This window comes from Platalea leucorodia (genome assembly GCF_965183815.1).
Source record: "Platalea leucorodia genome assembly, chromosome: 11".
NCBI classification, from domain to species: Eukaryota; Metazoa; Chordata; class Aves; order Pelecaniformes; family Threskiornithidae; genus Platalea; species Platalea leucorodia.
In genome coordinates this window covers 12,016,457-12,034,202 of record NC_138833.1, presented here as the reverse complement: position 1 = coordinate 12,034,202, position 17,746 = coordinate 12,016,457, and the positions used below count along the sequence as shown (strand labels likewise).

The window sequence follows — 17,746 nt, the reverse complement described above, 5'->3', positions numbered from 1 at the left end:
CTCTCAAAACAATCCTGCAGCTGAAGGTAAAAGACGACGACCATCTGACTGAAGCAGTTATCAGTCAGGAAAAGTTTCAACACCACAAACAGTTATCAGTATTTCACATTAAAGAGAACTGCAAGTCTTGCAAGAGGAAAAAAAGCCCTGTAAGCATAGCTGTGCACTTTGATAAGATACCGGGGCAGGAGACTCCTTGAAACATAGACTGGTGGAGCTTCAGTGACCTCCAGAGAACCACAAGTGATAACTTGCATATTCAACAAGTATGGACAAAATTTCCTTCATTTATTCATGAATAAATCAAAATAGTCCATGCTAACATGCAGGTGAAAGACACATAACATACATGAAGAATTGTGTTAGGTTGGTCTGAAGGCTTCAAAAGGTAAAACAATAAGTATATAAAGGAAGAAAGGTGGAAAACAAAAGGATTTATTTAACAATTAATCATTTGTACTACTAAATAATGCATGATCAACTGCTGAAGATTAGTGTCGTGAAATTTAGCATTAAAATTGAAAGTCCTCCTCTATAAGATATGTAGGCATCTATGAAAAGATTCTGTGAACATACACTTGATATTTTTAGTGGTGGACTCAACTTTTCCTTGGCGACAAGCAAAAATATTATACTTTCTTCAAAATTTTTGACCACAAGTAGCTATAGCTTCTTATGACCTACAGCCATAACTGGCAATTGTGGTTTAACTACATCATCTGGATTCTATTTATTTACTAATCAATGTTGCATGTCTAGTCCTACAACACTACTACTTCTTAAGATATTATTTATAAAGGATGAAATTGGTTTAGCTCAAATTTTTATAATTGGAACTTGAAAATGAGTCAAATGCTTTAAATTTTGTTTCTAGGGAAGTATTCTGAAATACATCAAAACTTCAAAGAACATTTACTTTATTGAGGTCCTTTCCAACCTTAATGACTATGATTCTATGATCACTTCCGTTCACTTAGTACAGTGTAAAAACTTATTTGTGATCCAGTGATGCATTATTGAGATTTCCAATCTCTAAGGCATGAAAACATATATATGAGGGTTTTGTTTGCTTTTAATACAGTAAAATTTCCCACAATTACTATTGTACAAGAAAGCAGAATTTTATGAAGACAAATTTAGGTCAAAAGTATTGGAGGGAAGAATGGAGGAATAACAATCTTATAGAAAAAGTGAGCCCAAAATAAATTTTTCATAGAATGAAAAAAAACTCCAAAAAGAAAAGGTTATCTTTTTATAATAAATAAAAGTAATAAAAAACACTTCTCATGCAGTGTGCTTGCAGTTAGGACACTGCTGTCCAGCAAGTGCTAATAAGCAAGAAAAAAATCTGATTGAAACTCAAAAAATTGTACAATAAAAAAAAAAATATGAGTCTACTGTTCAAACAAATAGTAAGCAAAATCCATGCATAGTAAAAAGTAACTTTGGAGGCTTTTGTTTGTAACACTTATCTACAAAGAACAAGAGTAAAAAAATATACTTACTGATATTTATTTTTTAAACCTAACAGTATCCTTTTTTAAGCTACAAAAGCTGAAGCTCTTAATATAAATTCTATGGATTCAACCAGTACAAATTACATTAAATATAGTCTACTAAGAAAACAAAATGGAAAGCTCAACAATTTGGTTAATGACACTAATTTCAAATAGTACAGTAGATCTATTAAAATATATATTATTGAAAATATCGCTTATGCTTTTGTACTTATACAGATCAAAATAATTGTGTTTCTGTTGGAAGTGGAATGGGATTCAAAGATGACTAGGGAAGGATACGATCAGTGCCTTGGAATATCACACAACCTTTCACCAATTCTCCCATGATGCACCCAACTGACCAGATATCAACTGAAAGTAAAAATGAAATGATCAAATTATGAAGTATCATGAACAAAGGTGAGGAAAACAAACAAAAACATCTAGCATCTACAATAAAACACAACAATGTGGAAAACCAAACTGCTAACATGAATTTTCAATCATATCAACACCGACTGACTGTTGCTAAATTTTGTTATTAGCATTTTGTAAAATATAATCAGTGTTTACATTGCTGAAACAACCGTGAAGAAGGATACAATCTCTTCCTGGGAACAGGACTTTATGGAGGACCATTTCTGCCATAATGCACCCAACAGACCAGATATCCACTATCATATGTTAGGTGCAACAAGGACAAAAGATTAGAGTTTTTTTTAAATACCACAGTTATTTATTTTTAAGCTCACACTGTATTCCTACAGTCCTGCAGATAATTATTTTTTGTCCCATCCAGAACATCCTCTACTAAAGTTCTGATCCACATCAGCACTTGCTCTACAACAAGCTGCCTTGTGCATTAATGAAAGTTTTTTGCATGATCAGTGGCCCAGCAAAGTCCTGTGAGTCCCTTGTGTTACACAGCCACAGTTATATGTATACAAAAGGCATGGTATCCCCAAGCCCCTGTGATAAAGCAAAAAGATGTACTAGCATAGAAGTCCAGAGGAGACAGCATATTATTCCACAGCTACTAAAAAATCAGCAGGTAAAACCCCCAATAATGTAAGTCAAGGACAATTTCCTAGCCAGCAATTTTTTGACTGAGCATTCAATACATTATAGCTGTGTTGTTTTTAATAATATAACACCCAGCCTCTTTGAGCGCTATGCAGATTTAGGAGAGTATAAGACATGGTTTATCATAGGGATCTGAAACAGATTTTAATAAAGTAATCAGAGATGCAAAAGGGGACAGACTGTTGAAAGAAGATGCTTCAGAATAAAATCACATTGATAGAAGGGTTTATTATTTATAGATCGATGGTTGTTAATTTTTTTAACATCATCCAGCATAAGCGTCTCAACAGGTTTTTTTTTGTAGGATAAAAAAAATGGCAAAAAGACAACATGACAACACATGAAAAAATAACAGTAACAGGCGAGAGGGAGCAGTATATGTTAAATGGAGATAGGCACACAGAGCAGAAAACTATTATATTCTCCAAAATTATTAGTGTAATTTTTATTATTCCCAATACCATGATTAACATACTTTAACAACAGACAATGGCAGGAGGAAACCACACCTCCCCCCCACCTTTTAAAGCTGTTATGTTCTGAGACAGATATGCTTTAGACAAAAGATTTAAAGCGTCATTCTAGCAACTTACCATTCTCTTTATATCCCATTCCAAGGATAACCTCTGGTGCTCTGTAATACCGTGTTACTACATATGGAGTCATCATAAAGTTAGTACACGCTGTTCTTGCCAGTCCAAAATCAAGGATTTTGAGCGTACAATCTGATTTTACTACTATGTTGCTGGGTTTCAAATCCTAACAAGAAATAAGTTCAGTTAAGGAAGGATCAACATACAGCATAATACACCCCCCCCAGTCAATATATGCCACCAGTTCACTTCACATTAACAACTGCATATTCCTGCTCTGACGTATCTGCTTATTTATACACAGACTGGAGATAAGTTAAATGCTGCACAGCTAAGTACCCAAAAAATTCCAGGAAAACCAGACTCAAAGTTGTCTGCAGAGTCTTAATTTACCCAGTTGTGCACTGACAATATAGTGAGTTACATAAGGGTCTGTATATAGGCACAATGTGTACACATATCTGCTTCCTTTAACACATTAAGTGGACTTATTTTGGTTATGAGTAGTTGCATGACTGTTCCAAATACTGTCATTATTAGGGCACAGATCCTAAAGACAACATCATAAATTAGTCAGGTATCTGTAGGAAAAAGGAGTATCCCAACACACAAAGCATTACCAAGTGCGTGTGTTAATGACAGATAAGGCACACGCACAGAGTGACTAGCAAATTTCACAGTTAGAATTAGGATGTAGTGGAAACACAAAGTTACCCACTGAGTGAGGAGAAAAATAAAACACTTTAGGAGATACACCTCGTAGGAACAGTCGTTATTGCACCCAAAGGAATACACAGTTAGGGAAAACTAGAATAATTGGGTTTTATTCATAAAGAATCAGAAGTAGCCGAATTACTGATGTACTAGTACATTTAATTCTGCTCAAGTATTTGACTTAGTTTCAACCACACGAACCATGTTCTCAGGTACAGAACTTCCTTTTCTTAAAGGAGATGGGGACATGCAAATAGTTCACGTGGGTTTGCATGTTTTCAGAAGGCAAGAAATCTTCTGCAGAACGCTACTGCATTTACTATCAGCTAGGCTGGAATTTCTAATCCTGTACTCAGACTTTTGTCTTGAGAACAATTATTTGCAGTAGTTGTTAGTAAAATTTTTTGTCATCTCCTCTTATTATAATGCTGGGCCACGTGAAGGATAACAGATTTCACTGTTCATCAACTCATAACAGAGGTGGGAGTTGTGTACATTATTTCAAGCTCTATTTGGTCACAGACTCTCTGAGTAATTTCTAGATGTAATTCCTATTCCATTCCTTCTGAACTGTCCCAGCTCTGTTCCCTTCCTAGCCTCGTTTCTTTTCAAACCCAAATCTCTCACCTAATCAAGAGTTTTCACTCCAGGAAGGTCATTTTGTTTTGGGCCCAAACTAACCCAACCTAATGCTCACCACTTTAGCCTCTCCATTCAAACAAACTTCACACCTCTGTTCAGCTATTCACAGTGCGGTTCCTCTCGCTGCCCGTTTCATGGTTCAGCCGGTATCAGTTCTGTCCTATTGCTCCTGTTCCCTCCTCTAAGCTTAAATTTCTCAGCAAATATTGTGTCTCCCCTTTAGCTCCAAATCACAGTCAACACGTCAGGTGGAGTTCAGCAGGAGTTCCAGCCCTCCCCTGCTTCAGCCTCTTACGCACCTCACTCCATAATTCTAGGAAAGCCCAGTACTAAGACTATCTGGGTACAGACTTAGCTTAACTATACATAACTTCCTGGCTAATACCACAGTATTTTCATGGTAGATTTTTTCAGCAAAGTAAGGAAGTAGATTTGTTGTAATTTATACAGCTTTTCAATTATATTTATGGATTGAACATAAAGGAAAGAAGTGCATTAAACTAGAACTGGATAAAGTTTTCTTTCAAACTTTACTTTTCAGAATCACAGAATGGTTGAGGTTGGACAGGACCTCTGGAGGTCATCTGGTTCAACCCCCCTGCTCAAGCAAGGCCACCTACAGCCAGTTGCCCAGGACCATGTCCAGACAGCTTTTGAATATTTCCAAGGATAGAGGTAAATATTACATGTTAAAGACTCATTCTTTAGTAATTTGAAAGGTCCACAGGTACTCATGTTTTATCTTTTAATCAGTTCAGCATTAGTTAAATCCACAGGTCTTAAATCAGGTTAGCTCTATTTACAATGCAGTCTTTATCTTTGAACTAGAAACAATCTTAAGGTTTAATAATATTCTTATGAATGAAAGAAATATAAACTTAAGAAATAACAACCCCCTGCCTTCCCCCCTGTTTTGTAAGAACATCTGTGTTCATAAAAAGTATTGGTAATGATCTAATACTACCTACTCTGTGGATGATACCAGCTGAGTGGAGATGTTTGATTCCACATAGCATTTGGTAAAGAAGATAAGACATTCTTTCATGATCCAATTCCATATGAATAACCTGGCACAAATTTGCATCCATCAGCTCCATAACCAAATATCTAAACCACAAGAAAGAAAGCATTAAGAAAACTCAAGTCTTACTTTTCATATCAGGTTTAAGCTTAGCATGAGAGATGTTTAATAAAAGCCAACTACTTTGCTAACATAAGTGTCAAAAAGCTTATGATTAAAAAAAAAAAAAACATGCATGACCAGTGTAAAAATTAAATTATTATCTATTCAAATAGTCTTACTGTTAAAAATTAAGTGTTCAATAGTCCATCACAAGAGATTAGAATTCCACTAGTTTTATAAACAGTAATACAGAAGAATAATTCTGAATATATGCAGCATGAAAAACTAAGACTGACTGAAGTTGATGCAGAAATTGCAGATATTACAATGTCTCAAAAATGATGCTTTTCATTGTATTTTAATTCAAAAAAAAATTAAGAAAATTAAGAAAAGCACAGTAAGAACTAAGAAGGAATGATTCGTTTTCAAGTTAAAATATCATCTGCTTACCCCCGTCAGACACACACACTCCCCTGTTTACCCAAGAGCCCCATTCACAAACCACAACAGCATATTCACTGGAACCTATGAATACCCCCCCAATTAAATCACCATGAATCCTTTCTAGACCCTTTGACATAGCTTGCATAAAAACGAAATACATTCAGTTCTTAATTGAGGCCAAAAATACTGTTGTGCTGATGTGACTGCTATGGCAAAAAAAAAGATGTCAGGTTATCCCAACCAAGTTATTATCCTGAGATGACCCATTTAGCTAAAGGACAATGCACAGAAACCAGATGCATATGCAATCAGCAAAGTATGGCAAACATGAATAAAAGGTAAATAACTGGGTTTTTTAGTTCCTGCTGCCATCTTATGCATGTAGTGAAAGACCTTTCTTGGTCTTTCTTAAAGAAATCTAGAAATAAAGACTAATTAAAGGCTAAATTCAGCCTTTAGCTACCCTCTGTTTTCAAAGTGTGAAGTCTGTAGGATACTGGAAATACAGCTCCAGGGCTTAGGCCAGTATTTGTCAGGAAAATTAAAACAAAAATCTAGTACTTACACATCCTGAAATTCTTCTAGTGACTTCTGTGGTGTAAATACATTTAATAAACTAATTATCTATAAAATAAAAATAAACATTAGAAGAAACTTCCGCTTTAATTCACATAAAAATCCACTATTGCAGAAGTTACTATTCAAAATCAAATGCACACTGCTACTATATACAACTTGAATGCTACTTGGCTTCACTTGATTCACATGTGCTGAAAAACTGCCAATTCAGAAATAGTTCAGAACTGCAGCATGTATGCCAAAGGAACTAAGACAGGACAAACCCACTTTTTTCTTTTTTAAGTTATATGACACTCTCTATCTCCCTCCCCAGTGCCTGAAATATATCCCGTTTTTTTCCCTATAAATAATAATCTCTCATTTTAAATCACATGTTGTGCAAGGAATTTTATCGAAGGTTGTCCAACAACACGTACACAGAAGTGCCCCACGCCATCCCATTAAATTTAGATTATGATGTACTATTTCTGGAAGAACTGCTAAAATTACTGTACTGCCGTCCTTAACAACCACCTTGCTTTTATTCTGCTACTTCTGGACTTCACCAAAAGCTTACTTAAAAATCAATCCTACAAGGCTAATTGACTCCAGGAAGTTTGAGACCTGAGTGCACAACTTCAGTGATCAGCAATGTTTCTAGTTCATGTTAGTATCAGAGCATAACAGTCACATAAACCTTATATTCTTGTACTTGAACATTGAGGTATTGACATTAAGGCTTGTTACTTTATAAGGTTCAAAGATTTTGAAGTATATATGTATTGTCCATAGTATTTCACTTCTGTTTACCAATAAATTGTTAGATAGTGCTGCACCCCTGCAAACCCCACCAGTTAAACACTGTATTTAATAAAAATCGTGCCTAAGCTCAGAAGATTTAACTACAGTGCAGTTACAAGAGCCAAACCCACAAACAAAGCCAATGCCAAACAGGCTTTGCTCCAGTACGACTTAAAATGGCAAATGCAGTACAGCAAGGTGAGGTGTATAAAGCCGATACTGATGCTAAACCTATACCAACAACACAGCAAAAATCTCCTCCTCTTGGCATTTCATCCTCCAAACAGCTCACCCAATAACTTAATCAAACGTTGTGGAGAACTGCATTACCCACAGCGAATCCTTCCAGTCTTTCTCTCACTATTTTTTCCACTACTTTGGTTACTAACAGCAAGTAAGAGAGCAAATCCTGATTTTTTTAGGCAACTTACAGTAATGAGGGAGAGAAATATAAAGCCAAACTTACATTTTTGTGATTGACACATTTTAAAAGAACAAGCTCTCTGTAAGCTCTTTTTGCGTGGGTTTGATTCTGAAAAGGACGACTCAGCTTCTTTACAGCAACATTTATTCCAAGGACTGTATCAAATGCAGCACTAGAAGTTTTCAAAGACAAACAACTTAAGTTGAAGTCTGTTTAAGGGAAAGGAGGGGGCAAAAGGGAGACGGGAGTGAAGAAAGAAATCAAGATTTGAAACAAAGCATATCCACTAAACTGTTTATACTAACTTCAACTAATTTTCATTTAGAAAAAAAACATCCTTTAAAATCTACACATCCTGTAATAAATACAAATAGGTTAAACAGAAGCCACTGACACTGATCAGAAGTCTTCCTGCCCTTAAGACCAAATCTGCTGACTCAAGACTCATATTCAAAACTGCAAGACCTAAAAATATTCTAAGCTTATTTGAAATCAAGAAGCATTTCAGTTGCCTAATCTGTATATTTGGAGTATTTTTTTGGGACACTGTTGCTGACTGACAATCATTTAATATTTGCAATAGAAATTTCTCTTTCCTAAAGGAGAGTCACATCCATGTCTCTGTGATCTGTTCTGCAGGCATCAATACTCTCCTGTACGTGGACAGTTTACAATTATAAACACTTCTAATGTCTAGCAGAAAATGACATTCATCATCTGGTTTTGGAGGAAAAAACAACATAGAATTGAGTAATATGGAAAACTCAAGATTGCAGGGAGCAAGACAAGAGTTTAGAAGTGAACGTGACCGTTAATTTTATCTTGTTTTTCAGCTGTGCTTGTTCCTTCCCTCTGCAGTTTGAGGTACAGCTGTAAGCTTCCTTTAATAGCTGTAAGAATCTAAAGCTAAATTATCTGTATACCCAGAACAAGACTAAAGTGGAAATATTCTTCATTATTAACTCACAGACTATTTGGCAAAATATATGTGAATTCATACCACAAACTGCTCAAGAGTTCCAATCTTTTAATAGCTCCAGTTTTAAATAAGGATTTCCCCACATTACTCTATTCCCATTTAATGTTACTTTCATAGGGTAAGAAAGAATTCTCATTCACATACATTTTCCAAGCACAATTAAGCACTTTGTGAGCTCCTTCCCTATCTCATCAAGATATGTAGGATACCAGGCTTAAAAGGACCATCATATCGTAGTACTCTTAAAAAAGTACAGCTCCTTAGTGATAACAATACTCAAATTATATGAACTTTACCAGCATCAAGTCAATGCTTTCCCTACTGGAAAAAGCAATACCACCACAAAGCAGGGCTCACCCATGAGATGTTGTGTTTCTTGGAGGCACATCCCAAATTTGAATCAATGTGCCGTTTGCACTAAAGGCTTGCTAGCATTTATTTCAATTAGTTCTGTGAAATACATAAGCCATTATTCAATGATATGATCACTCTCAGATTTAAAGTCTTTATGTCTGTGCAAAACAAAACACAAAATGGGAGGAAGGCAACTGGCCAGACAACTGGATAAATTATTTTCCTCCCAAATATGAAAGCACTGATGTTTCAGCATTCACTTCACCTAGAAGACGTTATATGTAAATTAAAGAGTTTTGCATATGTTAATGACTTTAACTACACCTGGGAATTAGTATAAAATCAATAACCAACAGGATCTGCATGAATTAGCTGTTCAAGTCAACCACAGGTCAGCAGTGGACAAAGAAGCAATTTTAGGGGAAGTGTCCCTTTGGCATCTGACGAATCAGGTGTATGTCAAGGCTCAGTCTGAGCACATATGACGAACTCCACCTGAACCTCTTAGTTTGCTCATCTACATGGGAGTGACTGATATTCCACCTCAAAAAAAAAAAAAAAAAAAAAAAAAAAAAAAAAAAAAAAAGGAAGCTGTCTGCTACCTACATAGTCCAAGGGGAAGAATTAAAAACAGACCAGTAGAAGAAAAAAAAATGGTAAAAAATTGTGTGAGCATGTATTTATTTAATTTACCAAGAAAAAAAAAGACAGAATATAACCTCTATTACCACTAAGATCACACTTCCAAATATCACATAATTTTACATAAATGAACAAAAAAAAAAATCATGGATGTAATTGGTGTTAAATTTCTTTCTCCATCCCTGCTCGTTTGAATTCAAAAGAGACTTTTTCATCACGGCAACTGTTTCAGGCACAGATTTTTAAAAAGTGGATTTGCCAGAGTCTACCCAGTTATCACTTTGGCTACTAACAGAATGTCTATAAATTATTTCAGCACTTGATATCATGGAAGAATCTCAATGTCTATCCCACTGTACAACAGTGACTGTAGTAGGTGTAACAGTGAACTGTAGTAGGGTCTTCACTGCACTTGTGATAGTTTTGCATCTTGAGCAAACATTTAATATTAAGAGTAGTAATGCCACATACATGATGAAATTATTAACGAAACATTATGACCTAAATTATAGTAGGAAATCACACTTCATTTCTGTAGGCAAATGACCTTTGCTTTGAACTGCAATATGCTACTACGGACTCTTGCTCTGCCAGTCCCACTTCACTAACTCTTTCCCTGCTGTCTAAACAGGAGTTTGTAAGTAGTAACAAACTTATCCTGACTGTTTCTTCAACTGCAATTTTAAGTAAAGTTATCAACACAGTCAAAGCTGTGCTATTTATAAGATCATGGTTTTGCTGCATTGCAGGACAAAAGAAATTTGCTGGGACAGAAAAATAAGATTCACTAGAAAATTTAGGAAATGAAGGACAAGAAAGGAGAAAGAGAGTTCCTTTTTCATCTTCCTTGAGCTTTCATTTATCGCTTTCCCTAAGTATTTATTTTTAGAACTACTTCTTTTCCTAAATTTTAGTCTCAAAGAAAAAACTAAGCAGATGTAATACCAATGGAGTTTCCCATTAATATTTTGAGAGAAAAAAAAAAAAAGCAAAATTCAGACCTCTCCTAGCTGAAGTGACACATGTGGTATTAAAACTTTCTCACCAAAAAATAAAATCCACACACAAAACTCCAGAAATACTTTTCCTAATTTTTATGTTAAACACTGGATGATAAAAAAAGCATCACATCTGTGTGTCACACTACTGACTTGACAATTTTTCCAGCCAAGCATGACAGAATAGCTCTCATCTTACACTGAGTTTTCTACAGTTTATAACTTAGTATTTTGTATCTTTCCCTTGTGTATTGTAAGGAATTGTAGGAGAAATTAAGATTTTGCACCTTCTTCAACTTGGACGTAGTTTTCAGATGTTTCACATGAAGATGACAATTTATGCAATGTTTCGCTCTGGTGTTCCATAAATCAAGTATTCTCAAAACAATAAATCAGATCATTCCTTCCTCTTCCCAAAACGTTGACCTTAACACTACTCTACCTTCATTTTGAAGCAGACACCCAGTTTAAGTCATACAGTTTAGAAATGCACTTCTAATGAAAGGAAGAACACTTACAACCACCCTAAATTCCTGCATGCTATCTAGAATAAGTATAACTTCAAGAATATTTACACCTGGAAAATATTAACACTATACTAAATCTTACCCAAACACTAATAACCAAGATCTAGTATGCCTATCCCCTCATCACTCAACCCACTAAAGAAGAATGAAATATGGCGTTTCCCATTTTCACCTATTAGCAGGGCAACAGGGGTATCTAAATAATTTAAAAATAATGGCATGTTCTCACAAAAATGCACTCTTTTCCTACATATATAACTTATTATGGTTATGAAAAAGCCAAAAAGGCATAAGCAGGTGCTGTATAAGGAGTCGCTCACAATACATGAGTCATCACACTTATTCTGCAGAATTTATAAATGAAGAGAAACCGCAGACTGGATTTAAAGCATGAACAGCCCACCATGGGTTGTGATTAAGTCTAATATTAGAGCGTTCCTGAGCATATCTGTTTGCTCTCCTGAGTATGGAACCATAAAATCGCATCAATAAACATTGCTGCTGTTACCAAGTAAGTTTTGCCCAACAAAATAGGGGCTGGCACTAAATCGTGTAGAATGGATTGCTGCACTCTAAAAAACATTTGAAAGTGTTTACCTTTAGCTGGCCCAGAGGTGTGGTGCCATACAAGAGACTAAGGTTCAGGATCAGACTAACGACTCTCAGGTCCTGGACCAGTGGAGGCTGGACACATAGCTGAGGTGGCACACCAAGGAAGAGCCGGCCAGCCCAACCCCTCACACAGCATCCCTTTCTGGTTAATCCATGGAGTGACAATGACACTGATTTGCCTCATCCTGCCAGTTAATGGCAAGGCACTGCATTGATGGCTCCTAGAAATGGACAGGAGTGATCGGGAATAAAAGGGGGGGAAAAAAGGGGGCCATGATGAAGAAACGAGTAAAACCCAGAATCTCTCACCATCGCATTGTCATACCTAATACTGCAAAATTATAACTACATGGGCAATGTGAGAACTAGAAACAGAAATAAAGTGGTTAATGAGAAGGAAATCTGTTGACCGTTTTAATTTATGCAGTTATCCAAATATTAATTTTCCCCTAAAAATAAAATAAAAAGAGTTTTGTACATGAACTACAGAAAGCAGGTGTTTTAGAATTTATTTAGTCCATAACCCTGTAGCAAGAGAGAGAAATTATCATCAGCGTTTGACATTCCGACACCTCTATCAGGAATACATTCAAATTTTGTTTTATATTTATAGCTTTTTATATTTAAATAAAATATTTATTACTCACCAAACAATGCCCTGTGCCCCTGATCCTATGGGCTTCAATTGCTGGTAGCGTTTTAGTACAGTGAATGTTGAATCTGCAACTTGAACACTGTAAAACTGACCATCGCATTTACTGTCACTCATGGTGTAGTGTCATGTAGTTTTCTCTCTCAAGGACCTGGTAAAGTTTTCAAGATCTTAAAGAAAGAAAACAAATGTTCAATCTGTCACTAATTCCAGGCAGACAACTTGGAAAATATATGATATATATTTTAATACATATGACTTTTTCAATAGCATACCATTAAATAAGCATTCTTTCAACTTTGTGTATTACCACTGTAACAAAAAATACTTGCAGACAGCCAGCAAATAATTATAGCCTTCACAGCTTTAAGTAAATGCATGTTTCTATTCCAATCCCTAAAACAAAAAGCAGCTAAGTAAACAACTGTAAAAACAAACAAAACCACCCAAATCCAACAACTCTCTACTCCTTGAAGGATACTCCCTAACTTAGAATTACTACTACATGCTAGGACTGTATTAATTTCTGTATTACAGAAAAAAAAATCATAAATAATGTCTTTCAAACACTGATAATGCAGGTAAAAGCATCAGCAGAAACCCACAAAGTCCACAGACATCGAAAGAAACAGGGGTTTAACACAAGACTCGATTACAACTGCAAAACAGGTTTGAAACAAAACAACTGTCCCCAAAATCCCCATGGCTGCTGCAGTTTCTCCAACAGTCCCTTTCAATCTAGTTCAGTAGGAAATTTCAAGCAGGGCTCTGCCTCCTCACCTCTGCCAGGCAACCCTTCCCTGATCCACACCTATCGCAACCCACTCTCCTCCCCATTTTAAACACACCGTAACATCCTACGCTATCAGGTAATGCACCTATAGTCCTACAAGAACTACGAGTTTTGTGCTATAGTTTGAAAGAGACTTTAATGCCATAACAGAGAATAAGTTATATCCATCTGTCAAGAATGAATTACAGGTAGGTAATTACATTGAAGAGCAAGGTAATGGACTAAACCTCTTTAGCTCTAAAGTGCTACAGTAAGGACAATACAGACCTCCAGTTTTCCTGGGCCTCCCTCCCTCTTCCAAACCTTACAAGAACATTACCTCAGTAATTATTGAAGAGGTCTCTATCAAATTCCCCCATTTTTAATTTCCCATTCACTATGACAGGTAGTGTCATTATAGCTCAGAGTAAATTGCACAATCAAGTGTTCCTTGAAACAGGAAATTAAGCAGATCACCTTTCCGTGGAGCAGCTGCCCTAACTGCCGTCCAGTACCACGTCTGTTCTAGCTACAGAAAGAGCAGCAAGTCTCTCTCTCTCTCTCTCTCTCTCTCTTCACTGGCCTACAGAATATTAGTGAGCCAATGCAAAACAGAAAAGCCTCTAGAGCAACCCAGAAGCCCATCCTACAAGATCATTCAGCCACACAAATAATTTTCGTTGCTTCAAAAATTAGAATTTGGACCTCTCTCTTCCTAGGTGCACATAGGAGGGAGCAGCATCTTTTCCATGGCTTAAGCTAGCAGATGAACTCCAAGAAATCTGCAAGTAAAAGAGGCGGAAGACCTACAAAGCCTAATAAAGACTGGGTTTAAACTGAACTGGTAATGGTTAGACTTAAGGAATTCTCAAGAAATGTCTAGAGTTCCTTTTACCTTCAAGTTTCTCAAAACCTAAGCAGCATTTTAAGAAGCAGATATTCAACTGGCAGCAATTTAGGCAGTAAGTTTACTTGGTATTTCCTCTTAGAAGCTTAAGAAAAAAAGCAGAGGAGAAAGGATCAGCGAAAGGAAAATGTGAGCTACCAACTTTCTGCCTCTGCCACAGCAGCAGTAGGGGTGAGGAAGAGAATTGCATCTCCTATACAATATTTTTAGGGGCAGTCAGATGCAGTTCCACAATCAGCTCACACTAACGCGAGACCAAAACACTGGCTTAAGAGGCGCTCTCAGCCTTTCCTACTACCTCCCAGGAAAAGCTCAACTCTTCTTTCTGACCCTTTTTATTACTCCAAAGCTACGGACTCTGAGGTACCAAATTTTTTGATTAACAGCAGCCATAGTATTTTCTGTGAATCTTCATACACTGGAAAAAAGGTACGGCTGGAAGGTCAAGATCCTATCTCTGAAAAGGACTTACAGAACAAAACTAAAAAAGTATAGATTTTGCATACATAAGCTAGGTATCAAGTTAAAGACCTGTTAGTTACACAAGAACTACTATGCTGCACCTCTTCATGGGTTAATGAAACACTTCTATAACAGAGATAAAGAAGTAGGGGAAAAGGAGGTTATCCTGAACTAGAGAAACCCCCCTTTTAAGGAACCTTGTCTGCACAAAGCCATCTTTTAAAAATCATTTAGAGATGAGGATAAGCTCTTTAGACAAGGCCCAAAGAGGGAATCAGGCATCACAACACACAAGTTCTATGTATTCTGACATCCTTCGCAATTCACTGTGCTAAGTACCCGGCCTCTCCATAATCTGAGCCCTAATTTTCACTTGGGCTGCAAGCTGCTTGGATGCATCAGGACATACATTGTTTCAGACATACACTGTTTCAGACATACACATGTAAAATTAGGTACCATGGGATTGTAGCTGTTCGCACAACTTCAGACAGGCAATCTATTTTGGCGGCAAGATAGATCCCTCAAGTAAAAACAGATTTCCCATTGCTCAAGGGAAAAGTATATCTGGCAAATAAGTTTCTTAATCCCGAGCTGTTACTCTCCTACCTGAAATAACTTGATTCATCACCCCAGCTAACCTACTCCACGCTTCTCCTATGCAGGAACTTTTTGGAAGTAGGCATTATTGCCATTTCTGAAATATAAGTTTTCATTTATGGCTTCCTAGCTGCAGCTGCACCAAACAGGACCAGCAGCAAATGTAAAAGTCACAGGATGGGCAGCAAACATACTTCTACCTATTGGTAATAGCATGCTACTGAATCACAGTGTTTCAAGATGTTTTTCTATTTTAGAGCATGCACAAGATGCACATAAATTGAGTGGTATGTTTGGTTTGTTTTTTCTTTTTTTTTTTTTAATATAACTTGCTTGTACAATTGAGGAAATTTAAGAATCATGAAGCTGACTGAGCTCATCACATGCAGGAGACTTACAGGCGTGGTTCTCAACCTGTAGTTCGTGAAAGATAACTAGAAAAATAACCGACACACCAAACCTACCATCAGTAGGCTTATGAGTTGTTACATGGAATTCCACTAAGAAATTTTTAGAAGTTGAAAACAAGTGCACTATAGCAGACATCCTGTATTAAACAGCCACTTCCCTAAAACACATTTATTAAAATGGCAACTTATTATTAACCAGATCTGTCCTCTAGATATCTTCAAGTCCAAAGCTTCTGAAACAAACAGGTTGTATCAGTTGGGAACACATTCCCAGGGTTGTTTTGGTTGCAGAAATGTTATTACTGACAACAAAGCATAAGAACATCAAGAAACTTAGCCTGATTTTTAAGCTAAAGCTGAAATTCTACTGCTGACAGAATGAATAGACAATGAACATATATATATATATATATGTATTTAAAAAAGATATGGAAATTCTGTGCAGAAAAATCTCCCCCCATTCTCTTATTCATCCTTGCAAATGCACTTCAAATTCAGGTGTGCCCTTTTAAGGACTATTATCCAACAGCGTTGAGGTTTTTTTAATGTTTACAGTAATATATATCAACAGGTATGAGTCCAACTACAAAATCACAGTGAGTTACCTTCTGCCCCTCTACTCACAACCCCTGAACAGTGTCACAAAGGTAAGTGTAGTAAAGCAGTAGGTGAGTAATGTCAGTTGGTTACAGCAGAGTTCAGAGGTACTCTCTATCTGTTTAGCTCTTTGAAAACTCAACCTTTCTCTTTAAGCAACCCAAACTATTACTGACCAAAGATTTTACCAACTACCTGTTATAGTATCATTCAGCTGTTAAACATACACTGCAGAGAAACATTGGATGTATCTCAGCACCCCTGCTAGGGCAAGTTGGTGGAAAGAGGGAAAAAAGTTTAAACGTGCATCTGCTGTAACCAATTACGCTGTTGTAAAATTATGTAGCAGCCATATAACTGAGCAAGAGGACTTCTAACACCTCTTCTAAAACTTCTGCTGAGGAGTTGCTCCGGCTCAAGAGAAAGCTCAGGTTCCCTCCTATTGCACCGAGCAGGGCGCGCAGCACGGGGCCGCCCCTCGGCTCGGCCGCCCTCCCCTCGCCCCTCTCAGGACCGGGGGGCTTCCAGGGGCCGCCGAGCGCGGGCCCGGCCGCACAGCGCGGCACCGGCGGGGCAGCACTCCGGCCCCGGGCCGCTCGGCGACGCGGCGGGCGCGGGGCGGGGGGCGATCCCGCCCGGGCCGGGCACAAAGCAAAGGGGAGAAGGCAGAGGAGAGGCAGCGCCCGCCGCAGCGCAGCGGGCGCGGCTCCCGCCGGGAGCGGAGCGGGCCGGGGCCGGTGGCGGCACTGCGGCACGGGGAAGGGCGGGGGGCTCGGCCCGGGCAGCCCCGCAGGAGCGGAGCGGAGGAGGAAAGGGGCCCCGGCCTTGCTGCGTCGCTCCCCCCCGCCTCCCTCCCGCTCGGCCGGGCCCGGGGCAGCGGCACGCGGGGAACCCCGGCTCTGCCCGCGCCTCGGCGGGCGAGGCCCGCGGGAGAAGCCGGGGCTCCGGTCACCACAGGGCCGGCCCCGCGGCCGGGAGCTCGGCCTGCTCCAGCCCCGGCCCCGCCGCCCGCAGGGCCCCCCTCACGGCGGCCTCCCTCACCGTCTCCTCCCTCGGTCGGGCTTCGGCGGGGCGGGACGAGACGGGGCGCGGCGCTCGCGGGCCGCGGCCGCCTCCTCCTCCTCCGGCGCGCAGAGCTGCCCCAGCCACAATGGCCTCCCGGGGCTACACACAGGCCGCGCCGGGCCCGTGCCCGCTGACAGACAGCCGCTCAGCCCAATCGTAGCCCTTTGCCGGGGAAGCCCAACCAATCGAGCTCTGGAGGCGGGACCTGCTAGCCGCTATATAAGGGAGGGCGGCGAAGGACTGCAGTGGAGACAGGGAAGTTCAGGCCAATCCGGGCGCAGCCCCCGC

The 17,746-nt window shown here is 38.7% G+C and overlaps 1 protein-coding gene across 10 annotated transcripts in view; it reads right to left on the bottom strand.

Annotated features, from left to right (window-relative positions):
* MAPK9 (mitogen-activated protein kinase 9) overlaps positions 1–17,572 on the bottom strand; it is a 33,026-nt gene extending 15,454 nt beyond the window's left edge. For 5 of the 10 annotated variants that reach the window (XM_082323701.1, XM_082323697.1, XM_082323700.1 and 2 more), the window contains exons 1-7: positions 17,435–17,572; positions 12,641–12,815; positions 7,924–8,053; positions 6,664–6,722; positions 5,500–5,638; positions 3,176–3,341; positions 1,800–1,871 (exon numbers count right to left, since the gene is read on the bottom strand). In XM_082323701.1, coding sequence (XP_082179827.1) covers positions 1,800–1,871; positions 3,176–3,341; positions 5,500–5,638; positions 6,664–6,722; positions 7,924–8,053; positions 12,641–12,762 — 688 coding nt within the window. In that variant the 5' untranslated portion in view covers positions 12,763–12,815; positions 17,435–17,572. Of the gene's footprint in view, positions 1–1,799; positions 1,872–3,175; positions 3,342–5,499; positions 5,639–6,663; positions 6,723–7,923; positions 8,091–11,978; positions 12,215–12,640; positions 12,816–17,434 lie in introns of those variants that run through there. The other 5 variants (XM_082323699.1, XM_082323704.1, XM_082323698.1 and 2 more) reach the window with 5 other exon arrangements.
* Between the last annotated feature and the right edge of the window lie 174 nt (positions 17,573–17,746).